The 22,929-nt window shown below is 40.4% G+C and overlaps 1 protein-coding gene across 1 annotated transcript in view; it reads right to left on the reverse strand.

The window, feature by feature from the left end:
* The window catches only part of LOC149287625 (astrotactin-2-like), a 782,689-nt gene that overhangs the window by 726,873 nt on the left and 32,887 nt on the right, over positions 1-22,929 (reverse strand). The window contains exons 2-3 of the mRNA XM_089492656.1: positions 5,046-5,233; positions 3,598-3,955 (exon numbers count right to left, since the gene is read on the reverse strand). Coding sequence (XP_089348782.1) covers positions 3,598-3,955; positions 5,046-5,233 — 546 coding nt within the window. The remainder of the gene's footprint in view (positions 1-3,597; positions 3,956-5,045; positions 5,234-22,929) is intronic.

The raw sequence follows: 22,929 nt of genomic DNA on the forward strand, positions 1-22,929 counted from the left end.
CTACAGTACCATCGCTAAGTCCCTGACTGACTTGACCCGCAAACATCTTCCACGACAAGTCTTGTGGGCTCCTGAGTGTGAGGCGACGTTCCAACAACTTAAGCAGGCATTAATCCAAGCTCCAGTCCTAGCCACTGCTGACCCAAATAAACATTTTATCGTCCTCCATGGTTGGGAGCAGTACTGAGCCAGATCGGCGAGGATGGCAATTAACATCCGGTGGCCTACCTCAGTCATAAACTACTACCCCGAGAAGTGGGCTACACTGTCGTCGAGAAAGAATGTCTGGCTTTGGTATGGGCCCTCCGGAAGCTACACGAGGGACAAGTCTAGGGATGCATCAGTAAGTCGGGGGGGCATACAGGGGGGTATAAAGCATCAGGGGGGCAGATTGGCAAATAGGGGGGAATAAGGCATATCTGGGGAGCAGAGTGGCATATAGGGGGTATAAGGAATATCATTGAGGCAGAGTGGCATATCAGCGAGGCAGAGTGGCATATAGGGTGGGGGTCAGCGGGGGACAGTTTGCATATGGATGCTTTTGGACCTCTCCTGGCTTGAACTTCTGGGCTGATGTGCATGAAGGTCGCCATTTGAGATTGTCTTTTCGCTATATAAAAAAAAAGTGTGGAGAGCTACTTTTGAGGATTGTTAATGTTTTATATTTCTGCTTCTGGTATCTGTTTTACTGAGCCTGTATCTGCGCTATACTTGTACAACCGCCACTTTCATCTCTGTTATCTCAATGAAACTCTTTAATTGTACGTGCCAGTAACGGATTAGAGGTACAGCCCTACACCCTTTAGCTGCCCTCCTTGGTGGCCTATTCTTCTCTCATTAACCTCCCCCTCTTTTTTTTTTCCATGTTTCCAAGGGGGGTGACCTGTCCCTTCTAGATCCCATGGAGAAATACATGGATACCCTGCTAAAATCCTCTACCAGGCAGGGGAAAACTTGAGAAAAAAAACTGCATGGAACCACTAAATCTGGAGGATGAAGCGCCAATAGCTCCGCTTACGGTACAAGACATAGTCAATATTATTTATCCGCTCTTGGACACAAAACTTGACAAACTAACGATCTCCACAGACAATACGCTGGCTGAACTTACCTCACATAGTCATAGGATCGGGGAGCTGGAATCATGGGTCTCAGATCTCGAGGACAAACACACTACCTTAACAACAGCAATTCAAGCTTAAGCAGCTACTATTCTTCAGTTACAAGACCGTCTTCAGGATTTGGAAAACCGCAGCCAACGCAACAATATCAGGCTGATTGGGCTTCCAGAATCTGAGAGGGCCTCCTCTTTCCTGGCATTGTCAGTGACTGGCTACCGAAAGCATTAGGGCTCCAGCCCCCCCAAGATAAGGTAATTGTGGAAAGAGTACACCGGAAACGCCAGACACTTCCTTGCTGCAAATCTCGATACAGTGGCAGGGATGTGGGCATCACAGGAAGCCATCCACAGTTTCTCCATCTCCATGTTACCTCTCTCCTCAAAGTACCCAGGTACTTCTAGCCCACCGGTGTTATCATATATGGTAATGTGTGCCCCTGCAGCGTACTTTTTTAAGCCAAAAAACTAAAATAATAGTGCAGCAATAAAAATAGTGATGTATTTAAGTGTCAATAGTTGCACTCACAGTATATCTGTGATTTCCAGGCTTATCTCAATTCAGAGGCCCCTGCAGGCTTGATATGGGGAGTTTTGGTTCAAGCACATAGACATTCCACTGCATAGACATATAGACACCGCAAGTAAACCCTATTTGCATATGTTCCTCTGTTTGATGCACAGAAGACAGGATCACTGCAGATTTTGAAGGGCCCATAAGATGACAGGGTGTAGGTGTGGCTGTTCGCTCAAACCTTCTGATTTTTCTGGTTACCCACATGTGCCAATTCATCTTTAAGAAATTCAGAAAATCCAAGTAGGAATTGGTCTTGGAGTGTAGGTTCATTCCATGTACTTTCAACTGCCAGAACACGGAATTCTGCAATATAGTCCTCCACTATCCTTCCTTGTCCGATAGATCGCAATGCTGTTTGTGCATAGGTGACACGGAGACGATCATGAAAGTGTCCAACGCCTGATCTTTACAAAAGTCTGTGGCATAGGTCTTAGTGGTAAGATCAGTAGTAGGATGTAGTGGCAGTTATTCAAGGTAGGTCCAAAGTGGAAGTGCATTCTATTACACATCCCTGAATTTTTTTTAAATTTAATATGGCAAGCCGGATCGGCCGTTTAGGCAGGTGGTGGAAGTCCTGTAGCCATTCAGGGATATATATATATATATATAGAGAGAGAGAGAGAGAGAGAGATAAGTGGGTTGTTGTTCTTTGGGGGAGGGGTGTATTTGTGTTGTTACTGTTATGCCTACCTTCTCTGCCAGGCTCCCACGTCATCCAGTCACTGGTGGGCGGCTCCCTCAAGGTGCCACTCACGCGTCCCCTCTGTGCACTGTTGTGCGCTCGGCGTGTCTGCGGCGATCGGGTGGTTACCAACGAACCATTACCGCTTGTGCCTGTGTGGCGCCTCCGCATCGCTCGCGGAGGTCACACAGGCAGAGCTTGTTGTTTTGTTGGCGCTGTTGCCATCGCGACAACGCCATTCGCTGGCGTCGGTCGCGATGACGTCATCGCGCGTCCATTGGCCCAGTTTCCTGTTTTCCTCGCCTCTAGCCTTATTTAAACCCCCTTGCCCTGTTCTATAGTGCCCGTGCAATGAGTCACAATTACTGTGCTCTGGGTGTGTGTTCTGTGTTTTTGTTCCTGTAACTTTGCTGCCTGATTTCTGTGTACCAGACCTCGGCTATTGTTTCCTGATATCGCTCCTATGTTGCCTGCCCCGACCTCGGCTTGTTTAGTTCTCATGCCTCTGGCCCTGATTTGTCCTACTGCCTCCAATATTGCTGTCCACCTGCGAGTACGCCACCGCTCCTGCATAGAGGGTCGATTATCCTGTATTGCCTGGGCTTGCATAACAGTTACCTAATAATAAATACCTGTGATGTTGATTATTAATTATATTAATTTAGTGAAATAAGACAGTTAACAGTGTCAAAAGCAGCAGAAAGGTCAAGTAGGATAAGCATAGAGTAGCGGCCCTTGGATTTAGCAACTTTACTAGCAACTACTCACTAGTAAGTACTCAACTACTAGGTCACTAGTAACTTTAGCAAGAGCGGAAGTAGGAGGAAAGGGATTAATACACATATAAAAATATGAATCAAGCATGCTTAGGGAAGGTACAGGGTACAGAAATAGAGGGTGTGATATGGAGGCAATATGGGTTGATAATGTTGCTTGGAAATTATGGTGAGGAGGAATATTATAATGATTGTGGGAGGTTTGAATATGGTGGTTGGGGGACATGACTTTTATGAATTATGATGTGTTAAGATTTGATCTTTTTGTTTTTGTAAACCAAAATAGTTGTTTTGTACTACTCGTAATATCCTGTGATGGTGTAATATAAATAAATAATAATAATGATACATAAAATAATGATAATACTTGAATGGAAAATTCATTATTCATTATTTTGTTTTGTTCACATAATGGAATTAGATAAAAGAAATTAACTGTACTCACCACGTTTCTGTTCCTCCATCTCTTCCTTATTTGCTTGACCCATATGACTCCTATACTCTGCTGCACGGGCCCCTAATTCAGGACAGTAAGGTGAATTCTCATGTTCACAGTCACAGTCATCCAAAATAGGTGTCTCTTGTAAGGACATTCCCAAAACCGCATTGTGTGGTTGCAATCTTGAACCTCGAAAGTCGTGTGAATGATTTCCCAGTAGCACAGAAGGAATGTAGTGGATTTCATGAGTTGCCTCTGTACTAGCACTCTTCTGTGGAATCCCCCGCCGCTTGTAACAGTGACGCTGAGCATACAGGGCAACAGAAAAAACAAGCAATAGCAGAAGCATTGCAATCAGCCCACCCTACAAAAAAAAAAAAAGTTTCTTCAATGTAAACAGGAAGCAGACCTCACCCAAGTGGAGAAAAACTACTTCTTTAAATGCTATAATACTATAGTTGGGTTCACAGCTGTGGTATATTTTCATCTTGAACTCTTTATGTTGTTTTTTGACTGGACATCTAAAATAGCAGCACAGAGGAATCAGAAACCAGTTGGGGGCAGACACATAGATACGTCAGGAACCAAGTCATGGAGCAAGAATCAGAATCAGACAAGCCTGGCCAGAAAATCCAAAATCAGGAGCGTAGAACTGAATCAGGAACCAAATACAAGGTCTTGAGCAAAGCCGGGTCAAAGTCATCAAAACACTATAAAAGTACAGTTAATTGGGTCTTTAGGGTTAACTTAGGGGCAGTTATGGTTGATGGGGTCTTTAGGGTTAATTTAGGGGCAGTTATGGTTTATGGGGTCTTTAGGGTTCATTTAATACTGAGGACTGAGGGTTAATTTAATGAATTTAATAAAGTTAACTTAAGATGCAGTTAGAGGTAAAGGGGGCAAACTATGGGGAATCTAAATCCTGGGGCAGTCAAGATTAATCTTGTATTTATTTATAAAAGTATGATGTCAGTGAGATTCTCTGAATCATTCTCTGAACGATTCTCTTAATCATTCTCTGAAAGATTTGAATCTCTGAATGACTCTCTGAATCTATGAGTCATTGTTCCTCTGTGAATTAATGTAACCTGATGCCAGAGTCTGTGTGCTGTGCAGATGACTCACTCCAGGATCAGGTTACAACTGCATGATTCACCGACAGAACTGTTACAAATGAATCGTTCAGTCTACTGAACCAATTCATCCAGATCACTGAAAAGAATCGGATCAAAAGAATGATTCGATCATGATCCGGACATCACTACAAAAAAATGAAACCAAAGACAAGAGAATACCATACACGTCTAAAACAGCTAAGAAATTTGCCATTTTTTCATGTTGGGTTTAAAACTTCTATAACAAAAAAACGCTTATCAATTTGTTAAAATAATTTTGATTTCAACCCATTATGTACAAAACATGCTTTATACTGTAAAAAGTTCTACTTAACTTACCATGATGGAGACACTAAGGACATGATACTGCTCATCTATTTCTTGCAAAGGGTCTTGTATGGTTGGGGGGATACTTGTGGAGGTGTGGTCTACATTATGCAGGAAAACATGGAAGAAAAGGGTTCCATTTGCCAACCACTGCTGAGTCCAGTCCACAAGAGAAAGGTCTTCAACATTTCCAGAGATTTCTTAAATGGAAATATGCACAGAATCTGATATTGAATAAAAGTTAAGTAGTAACTGTTCTGTAATAATACAATATGAAATGCTCCAAAAGAGACAAAATGGTCTACTAGAACTTAAGACACACCAAATACATAAATGCCTTTACTTTATTTAGCATTGTCCCTTTTATCTAAAATCCTTAATACTTTTTAACACCAATTGCAAGACATAAAATGGTCTTCAATTGCTAACAATTTGATTTTAACCCCTTCAGGACAAAGGCAATTTTACACATGTGGACAACAGCATTTTCAACATTTCTGCAACATTTCTGGGGCTTTCTTTTTAAACCATATTTATCTACATTACCATTCAAATGTTTGGGGTCACAAATGTTCTTGTGACCCAAAACGCAAGCAAATAATGTAAAATAGATCAGAAATACAGAGTAGACACATTGTACTGTTTCACAGTATAAGAAATCTGTTCTTAGACACTTGACACTGCAAGAAATAATATACTTTTATGTTGGAGGTATGTAAACCCTCCTACGTTGCAGGCTTGGATGTCTAAAGTAGAGGAAATACAAATAATTGAGGATCTCTCCGCTACCTTGATAAAAGCTCAGGGAAACATATACAGCTACCTGGTTTTATCGGCTCTTATTCGTGGGTAGACACACTTCATAAATGCCTTGGTCCTTCATCACCTGGGTTCGTTGGGGGATACTTGATTCTCTGCTTTGCTTTATTTACGATTGATGTTCACCGATGTATGCTAAACTATGCTGTGTTACGTCTGTATACTCTACATCAGGCATGTCCAAAGTCCGGCCCGCGGGCCACAATTGGATTGATACGGCCCCACAGCTAAGTTGCCCAAATATAGAAGTTACGGCCCCCCAGTGAGTCCCCGAGCGCCAGTCAGAACTCCTGGGATCTCTCGTCGCAGGACTGCGTGTCATCAGCCAGCGCAGGGAGAAGGAAAGCCCAAATCTTGCAACGTCCGAGATCGCGAGATTTGGGCTTTCCTTCTCCCTGCACCGGCACACACAGCCACAAGGGCATCTGATGAAGAAATTGTGTAGGGGAGGGTAAGATTTCAACCCTCGTCTACAGTCAAACATGAACCCTGTTTAAAGTTACTGTAGACGAGGGTTGAAATCTAACCCTCCCCTACAATTTCTTCATCAGATGGTCGCCCTTGTGGCTGTGTGTGCCGGCGCAGGGAGAAGGAAAGCCCAAATCTTGTGATCTCGGATTTTCCGAGATTTGGGCTTTCCTTCTCCCTGCGCCGGCACACACAGCCACAAGGGCGACCAACTGATGTGTTACTATTGCACAGCTTGCTATTGTCTGCCTGTGTTATGGTATAAAGCAGTATCCTATCTTTGCTGTTCCACTCTCTGCTCCTTGTACTCTCTACATAACTTCTCCCCTTCTGGCCAATTTTTATAATGGCAACTACAAATAAACAAAAAGTTGACCGTGAGGGACGCCGCTTCCAGGACAGGTGGAAAGTGGAATATTTTTTCACTGAAATACGGAATCACTGTGTTTGTCTGATATGCCAAGAGACTGTGGCTGTTTATAAGGAATTTAATGTCAAGAGACACTACCAGTCGAGACATAGCACATACGACAAGCTAACAGGCTGCGACCGTGGTGAAAAGTTGAAGCAACTTGAAGCTGTTTTAATGTCACAACAGCGATTTTTTACAAGAGCCCGTGAGTCAAATGCCACAAGGGCTAGCTATGAGGTGGCAACGTTAATTGCTAAAAATTGCAAATCATTTGCTGAGGGCGACTTTATCAAAGAATGCGTTATGAAAATGGTGCAGAATATCTGTCCCAAGAAGAAGCAAGAGTTTTCCAACATTTGCCTGGCTCGTAACACTGTAGCACGGAGAATTGAAGAAATTTCATCAGATATTAAGAGGCAGTTAATGTCAAAAGAGTTGATTTTGACTTCTTTTCAATAGCCTGTGATGAAAGCACGGACCTCTCTGACACAGCTCAGTTGCTGATTTTTCTGAGAGGGGTGGACGATGAAATGAATGTGACTGAAGAGCTACTTGACCTCCAGAGCCTTAAGGACCAAACAAGAGGAAAATATTTATTTGTTTCTGTTAGTTCTGCCATAGATGACATGAAACTGCCTTCGAACAAAATTACTGGGATTACTACTGATGGGGCACCTGCCATGGCTGGTGAACAAAGTGGATTATCAACCCTAATCTGTAACAAGGTGATCGAAGAAGGAGGCAAAGCTATTAAACTTCATTGCATCATTCATCAACAAGTTCTCTGTGCTAAACATCTCAAATATGATCATGTTATGAAACCCGTGCTAAAGACCATTCATTTTATTCGCTCTAAAGCCCTGTGCCACTGCCAGTTTAAACAGTTTCTACTTGATATCCAGGCTCAATACGAAGATGTTTTATATCATAACGATGTAAAATGGCTCAGTCGGGGGTCTGCACTGCAGCGTTTCTACTCTCTCAGAAAGGGAATTGGAGAATTCTTGGAAACAAAGGGACAACCAATGCGAGAACTATCTGATCCTATTTGGCTGGCTGATTTGGGGTTTCTAGTCAACATAACAAAGCATCTGAATGTACTGAACACGAGTCTTCAGGGCAAAGATGCAGCGGTTCACCAGCTTTATTCACACCTCAAAGCCTTTGGAACAAAGCTGCAACTTTTCCTAAGGCATTTGTCACAAACACAGCCCAATACCATTCATTTTTCAGCGTTGCAGGAAATAATTAACAGTTTTCCACAGGATGATATCAGTGCGCAAATGAGCAGGTATGCAGCAGACATCACATCTCTGGCTGGGGAGTTTAAACGCCGCTTTCAAGATTTTGCAGCTATTGAAAAGGAGATCATCCTTTTCTCCTCTCCATTCTCTGTTGACCCCGACGATGCTCCAGATCAGCTGCAGCTTGAGCTCATTGAGATGCATTGTGACAGCGAGTTACGCAGTTGTCACCAACAGCTCTCTCTTGTGAACTTTTACCGCCAACTGGATAAGAGCCAGTTTCAAGAGATTCGAACATTGGCTAAGAAAATGCTGAGCTTGTATGGCTCAACATATTTGTGTGAGAAGACATTCTCTGTTATGAACTTTAACAAGAACCGCGTGAGCACAAGACTAAGTGACTCTCACCTGCGTGACGTTTTGCGCGTCAAAACCAAGGCCTTTCAACCAGACCTAGTCTATGTGCTGCAGTTCACGTTTTTAACTTAAAAGTTGACAGACAACCTTTATTACTTTGTGTAATGTACTTTACAATGTTCCTGACATATTTCAGCCTCCTGTTTTTTTGATATTAAAGGCAGAGTGATTTAACACCTGTTTAGATTTGTCGTCCAAGTCACAAAATGAAAAGTATGCCGTTTACAATAAACTTTGCATAAAATAGTTAATTTGCATTTCATTTTAATGGTTCAAAAATTGTCAGGCAAAATGGTCGGCCCTCGCACATGTTCACTTCATCAAATCTGGCACTCTTCGAAAAAAGTTTGGACATGCCTGCTCTACATCATCATGTGTATGGTTATTGTATGCTAAAACCCTTTGATATTGCTTTTCAATTATTGATAAATGAGCTTTACTGAACGTGATACTCCCCCCTTCCCTTCTTCTCTTCTGTACCCTCTCTACCGCCCACTACAAAATTAAAACCAAATAAACATTTGATTTTGAAAAAAAAAGGTAAAAAAACAATAGTGCAGAATGTTCACAAAAAATAATATGTTGATAATGTGATGTAAGTTGCACTCACAATAGTGCTGAAAGTTTTCGTGTGCTTCTCAATTTCTTTTCATGTTAGGGTAATACATAGCTGAAGAACAAAAGACACAACTAATAGTGTGATACTGTTGATAAACCTTATAAAATAGATAGTAAATGATTGCACTCACAGGATCCAATACACATCAAATTTTGTGCATAATATGCTCGGGGGGGGGGGTTGAAGAGTCCCACGTTGCCCAGGATATATTCACTCAACGCTGTATTTTGTCCAGAGGGTGATCTTCCAAGGATTGTGATGCAGCAGAGGATCTCCTTTCAGCAGAAAACGTGGAATATGCCCCCAAATAAGAATACTATAACAGTAAGTATCTTTAGATTTAAATTTATTATGGGACTAACCCTTTAAGATAATAAAAATTAGTATAAATACAAAAAAAACTATATAAAATATTGGAAAGTCTCTCCTTGACGCGTTTCGCCTCTAGTGGCTTCCTCAGGAGGTAAAAAGTCCTTGTCCGTTTCTTCCACTTTTTTTATGCGTGTATTAATCTTCCTTCCTTCTTGTGCGTGATCCCGTGTGCGTTGGATAATGTTGTGACGTAATTCCTTATGCGTTAGGTGGCGTCCTGACGTATGGAGACATGCATTATGCAGACGCAACGTACGTTGTATACTTGTGTCCCCTTGGAGACGCTGTTTCTCTTTACAGGTAACGCCTCTTTTTTCCTCTCCTCTGTAGGGACGTCCTTTACTACGGAGGCATTCCTTGATGGACGCATCACATCGGATATTATTGTTCCATTCCGCTACAAATATAGGTAGTGAAAATGTATTTGCGGAGGAATCAGCCATGGTTACTTACATTAAGAAGAAGGATTATACACTATATGTTCGGTATACGAGGAGTATATATAAGTTGTGTTGAATATCGTAGAGAATCCCTACAGTACATAAGAACCCATACACACCCCCAAAAAAAGAAAGGTGAAAAAACCTTACAAAGAGATGAGATGTCATCCTATATAGGTATATGGGGTCAAAAAGTATATGACTGATGCACAATAAAAATATATAAAATTCTACTTGGTGGAAAGAGTGTCTGTGTTATTAAACGTGTCTATATTTTTTTAAAAATTTACAGGGGAGGGGGGTAAATCTACCAGATACACTACTCGCGTGCCTTAAGTAAAAGCCAAAATATCCAGATCTGTATTCAGACCTCATTTTTTGTACGCTCCTAATTTGAAGATCCATTGAGTTTCTTGAGATATTTTCTGCACTATTTTCTTCTCTCCAACTTGGGTGTACAACATCTATTACCACAATGATAAATTTATCTATTGAAAACATGGGACATGAATTAGTGTTGTGGGACACTGTGTTTGATACTTGAATTCCTAATATTTCCAAGGTGTTCCGGAATCCTTTCTTTAAGTGGTCTAATGGTTCTTCCTACATATTGTGCACCACACGGACACTGTAGTAAATATATTAGAAATTTATTGGTGCAAGAAATGAATTTTTGCATGGTCCCTGGTTTGTTGTTGATGAAGCTACTAGCTTTCCTGGGTAAATAGGTGCACATTTTACATCTTCCACATGGGAAGAAGCCTATAGGTTTCTTCCCCAGGAAGGTGTTAGGGTTTTTTCTATGTTCTTTGTTGGGAGGACACTAGGGGGAAAAAAAATTTCAAGTTGTCTGTTTTTTTTATATATGATTTGAGGTTTTTCGGGTATCAGGGGGCCTAATATTTCGTCACATTCGTGCCAATGTTTCTGTAGTATCTTTTGAATATGGTGGGCCTTGGTGTTATACTTTGTCATGAAGGAAAACAAATCTTTATTGTTCTTCTGGTTTTTAGGTTTATCTTTCAATAAGTGGGATCTATCCATTTGTTCAACTTTTAGTTGGCTCATATCTAGTAACTCTACTGGATAGCGTTTCTCTTTGAATTTGTTTTTGATTTCCGTGGTGTGTTTGAGAAAATCCTCATCTTGTGAACAAATTCCTTATTATTCTCATCATCTGCCCCATTGGAATGTTGTCTAACCATGTTGGATGATGACAACTTGTGTAGTCTATAAAACCATTGGCATCTGTGGGTTTTGTGTAATTTCTGGAGTAGATTTTATTGTCTTCTGTAAATAATTCCACATCAAGGAATTCTATATTATCTTGTTGTATATTTGAAGTAAAATTTAAATTGTATTGGTTCTTGTTAATATACTCTATGAATTAATGTAATTTGTCCTGTGTTCCCTTCCATATAATGAGAACATCATCGATGTACCTTTTCCATAGTAACAGGTCCGCGTCGAATGGGTTGTTCTGCCATATATATTCTGTTTCCCATTCTGTGACAAAAAGATTGATATAACTCGTCGCAAACCTGGTACCCATGGCTGTACCCCATAACTGAAGGTAAAAATTGTGTTTGAATGAAAAATAATTGTATTTTAAAATGAAATCAATGCACTCCAGCATAAAATCCTTTTTGTACTGTAGTAATCTCTATATGTTCCATAAGTGTTTTATTAATCGCTTTGATTCCTTGATCATGTCTTATTACCGTATAGAGGGAAGACACATATACTGTGGCCCACAGCCAACCTTGAGACCACTCTATAGAATCTAATAAGTTAAGTAGATGTGTGGTGTCTTTGACGTATGCAGGGATCTTAGATACACATTTTTGTAAGAAGCAGTCCAATATTCAGATGTGTTACATGTCAGTTCTTTCACAATGAATTTCATAAGGTTGAGAGAGCATTCATCCAATGTGTTCTTCCAATCCTGCATAAACGTAGGGTCATCAGACCCAAACGCCGGGGCACATGGGGCAGAATATTTTTCATTATGGCGAAATGAAAGAGTCAAAAGGTTGAACAACATTTTTTCAAAAGAACCTTTGAACTACGAACCCACCTCGGGTATGTTCATTAACCCCTTCGTGACAAAGGCTGATTTTACTTTTTGTACCCTTCGTGACAATGGCCGTTTAAACATTTCTGCGCTGCTCGTGTTTAGCTGTAATTTTCTTCTTTCCCGTTTACTGAACCCACACAAGTTATATATTGTTTTTTTCAGGACAAGAAGGGCTTTCTTTAGATGACATTGTTTTGATTGTATCATATTATTTACTATGAAAAAAAGTATAAAATATGGTGAAAAATTTAGAAAAAAATGACTTTTTCTAACTTTTAGTGGAAAAATCTTTTACTCATCTATAAAAGGTAATGAAAAAACCTGCTAAATAGATTCTACTATTTGTCCTGAGTTTTTATGTTTTTTGGCTTTCTTCTACACGTTATGGGGCAATAAGTACAGGTAGCGTTTTGCTATTTCAAAGCCATTTTTTCCAAATCTGGTAATTCTTCCCCCCATGTGCCCTTTCGGGTATCTTTGAAGCTGGCCAATGCAATTTATCCCATCAAATCATATATTTTTGAAAACTAGACACCCCAGGGTATTTCAAATGCTAGTATTTTAACTCTTTCCATGCACCATATCTACCACCAGTCTTTGTCAAACTTTGTGGTAGTCATTTTTTTGCATTTGTTTCTTCACACACATTTTACTTCAGGTATGAATAAACAGGTTCTGGTATATGTCACTGTCATACAACACCGCAATATGTGTTCAGCAACATCTCCTGAGTACAGCGATACCTCACATGAATGATTTTGCCTGGCTGTTTTGGGGGAAAAAGGGCCACATTTGGGGTATGCGCATTTTTCAACGTTGAACTTTGGCATTTGGGGATCCACTGCCCATGCCCTATTTGGTACATCTTTGAGTTGGGCCATTTCAGTGTGCCCAATAAAACCATATATTTTTGAAAACTAGACACCCCAGGGTATTTTAAATGCTGGTATTTTAACTCTTTGCATACACACATTTTGCCACCAGCATTTTTTCAAAGTTTGCAGTGGTATTTTTTTGTGTGTATTTTTTCTCCACACACCTACTTGTATGTATGAATTTACAGCTCCTGGTATATGCCGCTATCACACAACACCCCAATATGTGTTCAGCAACATCTCCTGACTACAGTGATACCCCACATGCATGGGTTTGTCATTTTTGGGGGGAACTAAAAGGCCACATTTGGGACGTGTGCATTTTTCTAACTGGAAATTAGATGTGTGGCCATCCTTCCCCCGGTGTTAATTGGGACATTGTTGAACCCGGCCAATTCAATTTACCCCATCAGATCATACATTTTTTAAAAGACACCCCATGGGCATTTAATATGCCAGTATTTTAACTCTTTCCATGCGAGAATTGTTTTAAGCTAATGTGCTAATTTTAGGAGTTGCTCACAAAAATATATTTTTTTTATATATATATATATATAATATTTTTTTGCCTTTTTTACATTTTTTTTTTACATTTTTTTCATCTTGAAGGTTCCCCTGACATCAGTGGGAAATTATTTTTACATTTTACTGTTTTTTTAACTATTTTTTTCTAATTATTATTAATTTTATTTGTTTATTTATTTTTACTAATCACACTGTGATTAGAAAGCTGGGCTCTATTGACTTGCATGGTTGAATGCAGTACCTGTATTCAACCTGCAAGTGGAGCCAGAGTTCTCTAGAGGGTCTGGAGACCATCTAGCGAACTTTTTCATCTTTATTTTTTTTTTTCCCGGGCGGACGCCATCTTGCCGATCACTTGCAGCGGCGGCCACAGTCCATCCTGGGGTAAGTGTTTGGTGTCGCTGAATGCCTCCTGATCGAGGCATTCCAGCGACACCATTTAAGTTTAGGAGGTGATCGTTGATCGCCTCCTAAACGCTTTTAAAACAGGCGTCCGCCGCCATACAATGTTGACACCCCAGGGAGGGGCCAGAGATGGCCCCTAGTGCCGATCGTGGCGTTGCTGAATGCCACGAGGTCGTTTAAGGTCATGACGGTCCTGGCACGTCAATTGTCGTTAACCGTTCATTTCGGGTGACGTTCTCGGACCGTCAATTGTCATTAAGGGGTCAGATAAGGAGATGGTGAGAAATAACATTTATAGAGCAATACAAAAGACCCGGGCGTTTGGGTCTGATGACCCTACATTTATGCAGGATTGGAACAACACAATGCTCTTTTAACCTTATGAAATTAATTGTGAAACAACAACAAGGCCAACTAAACACCACTGAAAAAGAAATCCCCCAGACAGAATTCAAAGATAAAATTGATCACAGGAAGAATAAATAAAATAGAGGAACAAAAAGAAAAAAAATTCAGGGATAAAAATCACATCCCAAGGCACACAGATAAAACACATGACACCAGAATGTCACGTTATCATAACTATAGGCCCTATGGGACCAATAGTTTTAAAAATAGGATAGAATAGGAGAGCACAGTAAATATAGATATACGAATACACAAAATAAGGACACACATTCTTCTACTTCTGAACAGCATCCTCCCCCGTATAACCTTCTTCCTCCCCCTATCCAGAATGATGACATGGATAAGGAGGTTTTTTTAGACAGGTGGCCATCCCGAAAGGGTGGCCCAAACAGAAAGGAGACACCCCCCCCCAGACAGACACCTTGGAACTCAGAAACAGGTTTGTGCCCCTATATCACAGTCCAGGGGGGGAAAAGAAAAAAACAAAAAGACCTAGGGGACAGAAGGGCAAATGGGACAATCAGGGATTGTAAATCTCTCAGGTTGCGAATTTGATTACAATGAAATAAAACCGATAGAGATGGGGGTACAAGAAGACGGAGATATGGTGACCGAGTCCTTTCTCAAAAAAGCAATGGAATATCTGATGAAAGGCATAAAAACAGAGATCCACAATAGTACAAAGGATATAAAGGCTGATGCCGAATTAACAACTAGTATGAAGACTATGGAAAAACAAATGCTCCAATTAGAAGAACGACAACTCTCCACAAAAAATACCGTAGGTACCCGAACTATATACGCAAGATAAACGTAAGGAATTCTTATTAGAAATGATTAAAGACCTCAATTTAAGCACGGATGTATCATGTGTACAAATGGAAAGATATCACCGTATACCTAAACCAAAAGGTATTATGGAGACCCTTCCCAGGGATGCGCTAGTTAATTTTACTTCTTTCAAATTTAAAGAACAAGTGATGCGTGCTATACGGGATAAATCTATGAAAGAAACTAGATTCACACAGATCCAAGTTTTCGCAGACTTATCATATTCAACTCGGCTTTGGAGGAAATCCTTTGTTAGCGATTTAACATTTTTACAGGAAAATAACATTTTCCTGTATTCTTGGGGCTTCCCAAGGTCTTTACGTGTATATTGGAGCAATAAGACTTATAACTTTACTACAACGGAAGCTCTACGGGAATGGAACAAGAACTTCCAAGTAGGGCTGAAACAACTAATCGATAAAATCGATAATAATCGATAATGAAAATCGTTGTCAACGATTTTCATTATCGATTAATCGAATCGATTTTTATCGATTATAAAAATTATAATCCGACCTCAAACAGAGATCGGATTATAACACTAGAATCCAGATCCCCCGCAACGCTGCAGGGGACCTGGATTCCCCTCACTGTCGGCCGGTCTCTCACTTCCGTCTCTCTCCCCTTCCCATACACCCCTCTGACTCCTCCCCCCTCCCATACATCACTCTGCCTCTCTACCCGGCTCCGTTACTGACAGGAACTTTCACTGCAGCCTCAGCGTATGAAGCTGCAGTGAAAGTTCCTGTCAGTAACGGAGCGGTGTATGGGAGGGGGGAGGAGTCAGAGGGGTGTATGGGAGCCACCCTCCCATACACCACTCTGGCTCCTCCCCCTCCCATACGGCACTCTGCCTCTCTACCCGGCTCCCTGGTGTCTTGTGAACCTCCGTTGCTGACAGGAGGCAGAGTGGAGTATGGGAGGGGGGAGGAGGCAGAGTGGAGTATGGGAGGGGGGAGGAGGCAGAGTGGAGTATGAGAGGGGGGAGGAGGCAGAGTGGAGTATGGGAGGGGGGAGGAGGCAGAGTGGAGTATGGGAGGGGGAGGAGGCAAAGTGGTATATGGGAGGGGGAGGAGGCAAAGTGGTATATGGGAGGGGGGAGGAGCCAGAGTGGTGTATGGGAGGGGGAGGAGCCAGAGTGGAGTATGGGAGGGGGAGGCAAAGTGGTATATGGGAGGGGGAGGAGGCAAAGTGATGTATGGGAGGGGGGAGGAGCCAGAGTGGTGTATGGGAGGGGGAGGAGCCAGAGTGGTGTATGGGAGAGTTATAGTGGTGTATGGGGGGTATTATGAATTTCAGGGCATATAGGGGGTATAAGGCATATCAGGGGGGCATAAAACATATCTGGGGTAAAAGGTATATCAGGGGGCTCAGTGGCATATCACTGGCATATAAGAGGTATAAGGCATATATGGGGGCAGAGTGGCAAGCTGGGGGTCAGATGTGCATAACCGGGGGCAGTTTGGTAAATAAAAAAAAATTTAAACAAGGCTTTTTTCTCATAGTTTTTATTAAATATGAAAAATAGTTAACATATGAATTAATATTTACTAATAACTTTGTATTAAAACCTAGTTTGAGAAACACTGTGTTTGGGTTCTTGTAGCTTTTATTATTATGTCAGTAAAATAAGAAGGTGAATAGAGAGAGGTCATTGCAATAAAGAGATGAAAGTGTAAATTGTACGTTTTTTATTACATTATTTTAAATTGAAAAAAAAATTGAATTTTTTTATCCGATTAATCGAAAAAATAATCGGCCAACTAATCGATTATTAAAATAATCGTTAGTTGCAGCCCTACTTCCAAGCAGATAAACTTTTATGACTTAAGTGGTTCGATGGGCAACCAATGGAAAAGGAAAAGGGAAAAAATAATAAGTAACGCTTCCTGTATATATGGAGGGGAGCTGTGCCCTCGAATATTTTGGGTTTTTTTTCTGGTTTTAGCTTTACCGTGTCTGTTTCCTATGATAATCCCTATATCAATTAAACACATCTAAATCTAAAAAAAATTTTTTTATTTTTTTTTATTAATTCATTACACTTTCACACTAACACTTAGAATGCACTTGAAGGATACAAGTAATACTTATACAGTTGCCTAAGTTTAGACAACTTCTAGGAATTTAGTTAACTTACACATTACACTGCTGTTTTTCTTTTTTTTTTTTTTTTTTTTATTACATTAATTATTACACACTCACTTAACCTTTTCCACTGTAGTTATTATGCTATGTTAGTTACAATTTGCTTATTATTATTCACTAGGAAATTAGAATAATATTTGAACACTTACCAACTATACACCACACTATAAAATTTTACACTTTTTTACTACATATATATAATTTATAATATATTTGAATATACATTAATATATATTTTAAATACATATAATTAGATTTAATTGATATGGGAATAATAACCCACTATCTGGGAAGGATAAATGAAGAAAAATTTACGTTGGTTAATATTTATCTACCAAACTCAGAGCCTTTGAGATTTCTCTCGAAAATCATTGATATTCAATTGCATACAGGATATAGAATTAGATAAGAAGATAAGGTCGTTTCTAAAAATGTAATAAAAAAAAGCTAAAGCCTTCAAAAATATTATTCAAAGAGCAAACTTATACGACATCTGGAGGATATTTCACCCCAAAGAAAGAGACTACCCTCATTTTTCAAGAGTTCACCAATCAGAAATATAAATAAATCAAGGTCAGACTTACGTTATAATTTATCCGCCGCAAATAAAACAAACCCGACAACCGAAGGTATGGAGGAAATAGATAAAATTTTGAAGACTATTAACCAAATAGAATCAGAAATAGTTTTAAAAAATATGGAAAAAATGAAAATTCGTTTCTATCATAAAAACAATAGACCAGATAAATTACTAACAAACCAACTTAAAAGGAAGCAAGCCAATAATAGAATAGATAAGTTGATAGAGGGAGACAATGTCTATAGGTCGCCGGATGAAGTGGCAAGGGTTTTTCGGGAGTATTATAAAAAGCTATATACATTGTCTAAACCCCCCTCTGAGGAAACAATAATAGAATATGTATCCAAAACTGCTATTCCTAAACTATCTGAAGACCAGAGACAAACCTTGAATAGGCCATTAGAGAAAATTGAGCTAAGTAATGCTATAGATACACTTGTAAAATTTAAAACTCCGGGTCCAGATGGGTTCAGTAATTATTTTTTCAAGATATAATAGATCATCTATTAGAAACTTTCAAGGAGATAGCACAAAACAGGCCAATGCCCTAGGAAGATGCTTCAAGCCAATATCTTACCGATTCTGAAACAAGATAAGCCTTCGAATGATGTAAAGAATTATAGACCAATATCCTTGATTAATGTTGATATAAAACTGTATTCATCCATACTGGCGCAGAGACTAAAAACGGTCTTATACTCTATAATACATAGAGATCAAATTGTATTCGTGCCAGGAAGAGATTCTGGAAATAACATTAGACGACTACTGGACACTATAGATTATGCAAAACAGAATAATATTCCCCTCCTGACCCTGGCTTTAGACGCAGAGAAAGCGTTTGACAGGGTCGGGTGGGGATATATGAGTAAAGTTCTAAAAGCTTTTGGATTGACAGAGTGGATATATACTGCAATAATGGCATTATACTCTGTTCCTAGTGCTCGGGTAGTGGGCCCAGGCATTTGTTCAGAATGGTTTGATCTTCATAACGACACTAGACAAGGTTGTCCTCTCTCCCCTATTCTATACATTATGGCATTAGAACCCTTCGTTATAAATATCAGACAAAATAAAAATATTAAGGGTCTTCAGACTAAGGAGAGAGAATTAAAAACAGCGTTATACGCAGATGATGTCATTATCTCCCTGACAGAGTCTATGAAGTTTTTTTTTGAAAGAGGTGGACAATTACAGCTTGGTCTCTAATTACAAATTAAATTTGAATAAAACAGTTGCACATTTGTAACTGCGGGGTACTTACCTTCTGTCTGTCCCAACCGCCGTTCTTCTGAAACCCCTCGACGCCTGTAGCCACTGGCAGGTTTCCTGAACACAGACTGCATGGACTCTGGTTCTGTGTACACGCGCGCCACCATGCGGCCTCTTATAGGAACTACCCTTGTGCGTTCCAAGCCTCCGTTTCATGCTGGGCGGGAAATGCAATTAGTATGTCTATTTAAACCTGGCTGTTGCATTAGCTCATTGCCTGTGATAGTGCCTTGTGCGTGTTGGCTGTGCTTATTAAATACCTTGTGATTTTGGCTTCTGACCTTGGCTTGTTTTTGACGTTCCTGTCTATCTCCTGTGTTTGACCCGGCTTGTTTTTGATTATCCTGTCCTCGCCTACTCCTGACTTTGGCTCCGTGTAACGACTACTCTTTTGCCTGCTGCTACCAGTATACTGCTCTGCTCCTGTACCGGTGGATGATACCAAGTTCCTGCACTGCTGGTCCTCTAGCCGTGACAACATTTTACTAATATCTCCAAAGGAAGGGCGGAACAACTACAAAGGAATTTTCAGATACAAAATATCAAAGGAGAATTTACTTATCTGGGTATTAAAATTCCCAGAAATATTTCCAAAACTATGGAGATGAATTTTTTACATCTTCTGAAATTAACGAATAAGCTACTGAAATAATGGAAACATCTAGATTTGTCATGGTGGGGTCGCATCAATACTCTAAGATCCTATGTTTTGCCCAGATGGACGTATCTTTTCCGCATGGTTCCTTTGTCTATTCCCTCCAGTTGGCTAGAACTTGTTCAAACAAGTTTCCATAATTTTGTATGGAAAGGCAGCAGACCAAGGATCAGCAAATATACGTTAAGTATTAGGGCTGTTAAATGTTGGAATGTAGAGAAATTTAGAAAATATACTCTTTTTCTCCTTTTCCATAAGCCTGCCTTTTTTTTTTTTTTTTTTTGATGTTGCTGTTTGCGTTGTTGTATTGTTAAGTGTGTTATTGTATTGTCATAAGATATAAAATAAAAAAAAAAAAATAAAATTATTACAGAGAGGGCTAAAATTTGCACCAGCGAAGGAGCCCAAACAGTTCAACCTTTTCATGGTATCATAGTATCGCAGAAGTATCTGAGAAAATTAACAGTCAAAAGATTCTTTGGGAAAACAGACCTACACAATCAGAAAGGAAGAATCCATCATTGAAAAGGAAGAGTTTCTATACACCAAACTAAAACCTAAATCAAAATTCTACCCACTTAGTGAGAAAAGTGAATATATCAAAGTTTTTTCTACTCTGATTCTTAAAGATTTTGAAAAATTAGGAGCCAAACATAAATCATTCAATCTCAATAAAGCAGAACAGCAATCACTTAAGGACCTCAAAAAGAAACACAATATTGTAGTAAAACCAGCAGATAAGGGGGGAGCTACAGTGATTCTTAGCCGTACTTACTATATACAGGAAGCGATGAACATCTTAGGGGACGCAAATACATATAAAAAAACAAACAGTATAGTACCCTTCTACACACAAAATTACAAGAAGGTTTTAGGAGGGGAATATTAACGTAACAGGAATTTCAATATTTGAAGGAGGAACACACTAGAATTCCAGTCTTTTATTTTTTACCCAAAATTCAGGACACCACCTGGCAGACCAATTATAAGCGGAATCCCATCCATGACATGTAACACATCTGAATATGTGGACTGCAAATATATGTATCCAATACTTTATTTATAAAGCACTGACAGATTCTGCAGCGCTGTACAAGATGAAAATTTTACAGATAAAGACAAGTACAATACAGCAATTGAAATACAGACACAGAAGGAATGGAGGGCCCTGTTCCCATAGGAACTTACAAGGGGTGGATAAGGGGTGAGAAACAGGAGGTGAGGACTGCGTGGTAGTGAATGATGTTAATGTAGGGCGAAATAAGGGTTGTACTTAACTTATTAGATTCTATAGAGTGGTCCCAAGGTTGGCTGTGGGCCACAGTAGATGTGTCTTCCCTCTATACGGTAATAAGCCATGATCAAGGAATCAAAGCGATTAATAAAACACTTATGGAACATATAGAGATTACTACAGTACAAAAAGGATTTTATTTTGGAGTGCATTGATTTCATTTTAAAATACAATTATTTTTCACAATTTTTACCTTCAGTTATGTGGTACAGCCATGGGTACCAGTTTGCGCCGAGTTATGCCAATCTTTTTGTCGCAGAATGGGAACCAGAATATATATGGCAGAACAACCCATTCGATGTGGACCTGGTACTATGGAAAAGGTACATCGTTGTTGTTCTCATTAAATGGAAGGGAACACAGGACAAATTACATTCTGCATAGAGCATATTAACAAGAACCAATACAATTTAAACTTTACTTCAAATATACAACAAGATAATATAGAATTCCTTGATGTGGAATTATTTGCAGAAGACAATAAAATCTACTCCAGAAATTACACAAAACCCACAGATGCCAATGGTTTTATAGTCTACACAAGTTTTCACCACCCAACATGGCTAGATAGATGATGAGAATAAGAAGGAATTGTTCACGAGATGAGGATTTTCTCGAACACACCACGGAAATCAAAAACAAATTCATAGAGAAACACTATCCAATAGAGTTACTAGATAAGAGCCAATTGAACAAATGGATAGATCCCACTTATTGAAAGATAAACCTAAAAACCAGAAGAACAAAAAAAGATTTCAGTTTTTCCTTCATGACAAAGTATAACACTGTCACGAGAGCCGCCGCGGCACTTACCTCGCGTGCTCGCGGCAGCTCCCTCCGTCCGGCCGCTGACGCCGCGCGGTCACGTCGGGGTCGCGGCTCCGCCCCCGCCGCGACCCGATGTCGGCTGGGCGTCACACGCGCCGCCGCAGCGCGCACGCCAGGGGATCCCGGCGGCGCGCCCGTCGATGCCGCCGACGCCGTACGGTCGCGGCGAGGTCGCGGCTTCACCGCCGCCGCAACCGGACGCTGGCAGGGAGGTCCTGCCTCCACATCCTCACTCGGGCTTGCGCCTGCTCGCCAGGGACGTGCAGGCGCGTCACCACCTCCTGCCACCGGGATCGCGGATCGGAAGACTGCCGCGATGACGTCACGCGGCGCACGTCACGCACGCCGCGGCCTCATTGTGAGTAGACATTTCCCTATTTAAAGGCCATTTGTTTTATCTTCTGTACCCGTTCAAAGTATATTGCTTTTTGGGGTGTGCTGTTCCTTGTGACATTACCTTGCCTTGTGTACCGACCCTTGCCTGCTCTTTTGACTACGATTCTGATCTGCCTGCCTCGACCTCGGACCTGTTATACCGTTTTGCCTCTTATCTGCCTGCCTCGACTTCGGACCTGTTATACCGTGTTGCCTCTTATCTGCCTGCCTCGACCTCGGATACGTTTTGACCTCGCTGTTTGCCGTTGCTCTTTTGACTGGACTACGCTACGTCCATATATCTGCATAGTTGGATCCTCCCCTGCTACCTGACCCCGTGACAAACACCAAGGCCCACCATATTAAAAAGATACTACAGAAACATTGGCACGTTTTGAAAGGTGACAAAATATTAGGCCCCCTACTACCCGAAAAACATCGGGATTATATAAAAAAACAGACAGCTTGAAAAACATTTATTCCCCTAGTGTCCTCCCAACAAAGAAAATAGAAAAAAACCCTAACACCTTCCTGGGGAAGAAACCTATAGGCTTTTTCCCATGTGGAAGATGTGCACCTATTTACCCAGGAAAGCTAGTAGCTTCATCAACAACAAAACTGGGACCATGCACCAAATCAAAAAAATCATTTCTTGCACCAATTTGTAATATATTTACTACAGTGTCCATGTGGTGCACAATATGTAGGAAGGACCATTAGACCACTTAAAGAAAGGATTCTGGAACACCTTGGAAATATTATGAATTCAAGTATCAAACACAGTGTCCCATGACACTGTAATTCATGTCCCATGTTTTCAATAGATACATTT

The sequence above is a fragment of the Sceloporus occidentalis genome, unplaced genomic scaffold (assembly GCF_023333645.1).
Source record: "Sceloporus occidentalis isolate IW3139 unplaced genomic scaffold, rSceOcc1.0.p SCAF_58, whole genome shotgun sequence".
NCBI classification, from domain to species: Eukaryota; Metazoa; Chordata; class Lepidosauria; order Squamata; family Phrynosomatidae; genus Sceloporus; species Sceloporus occidentalis.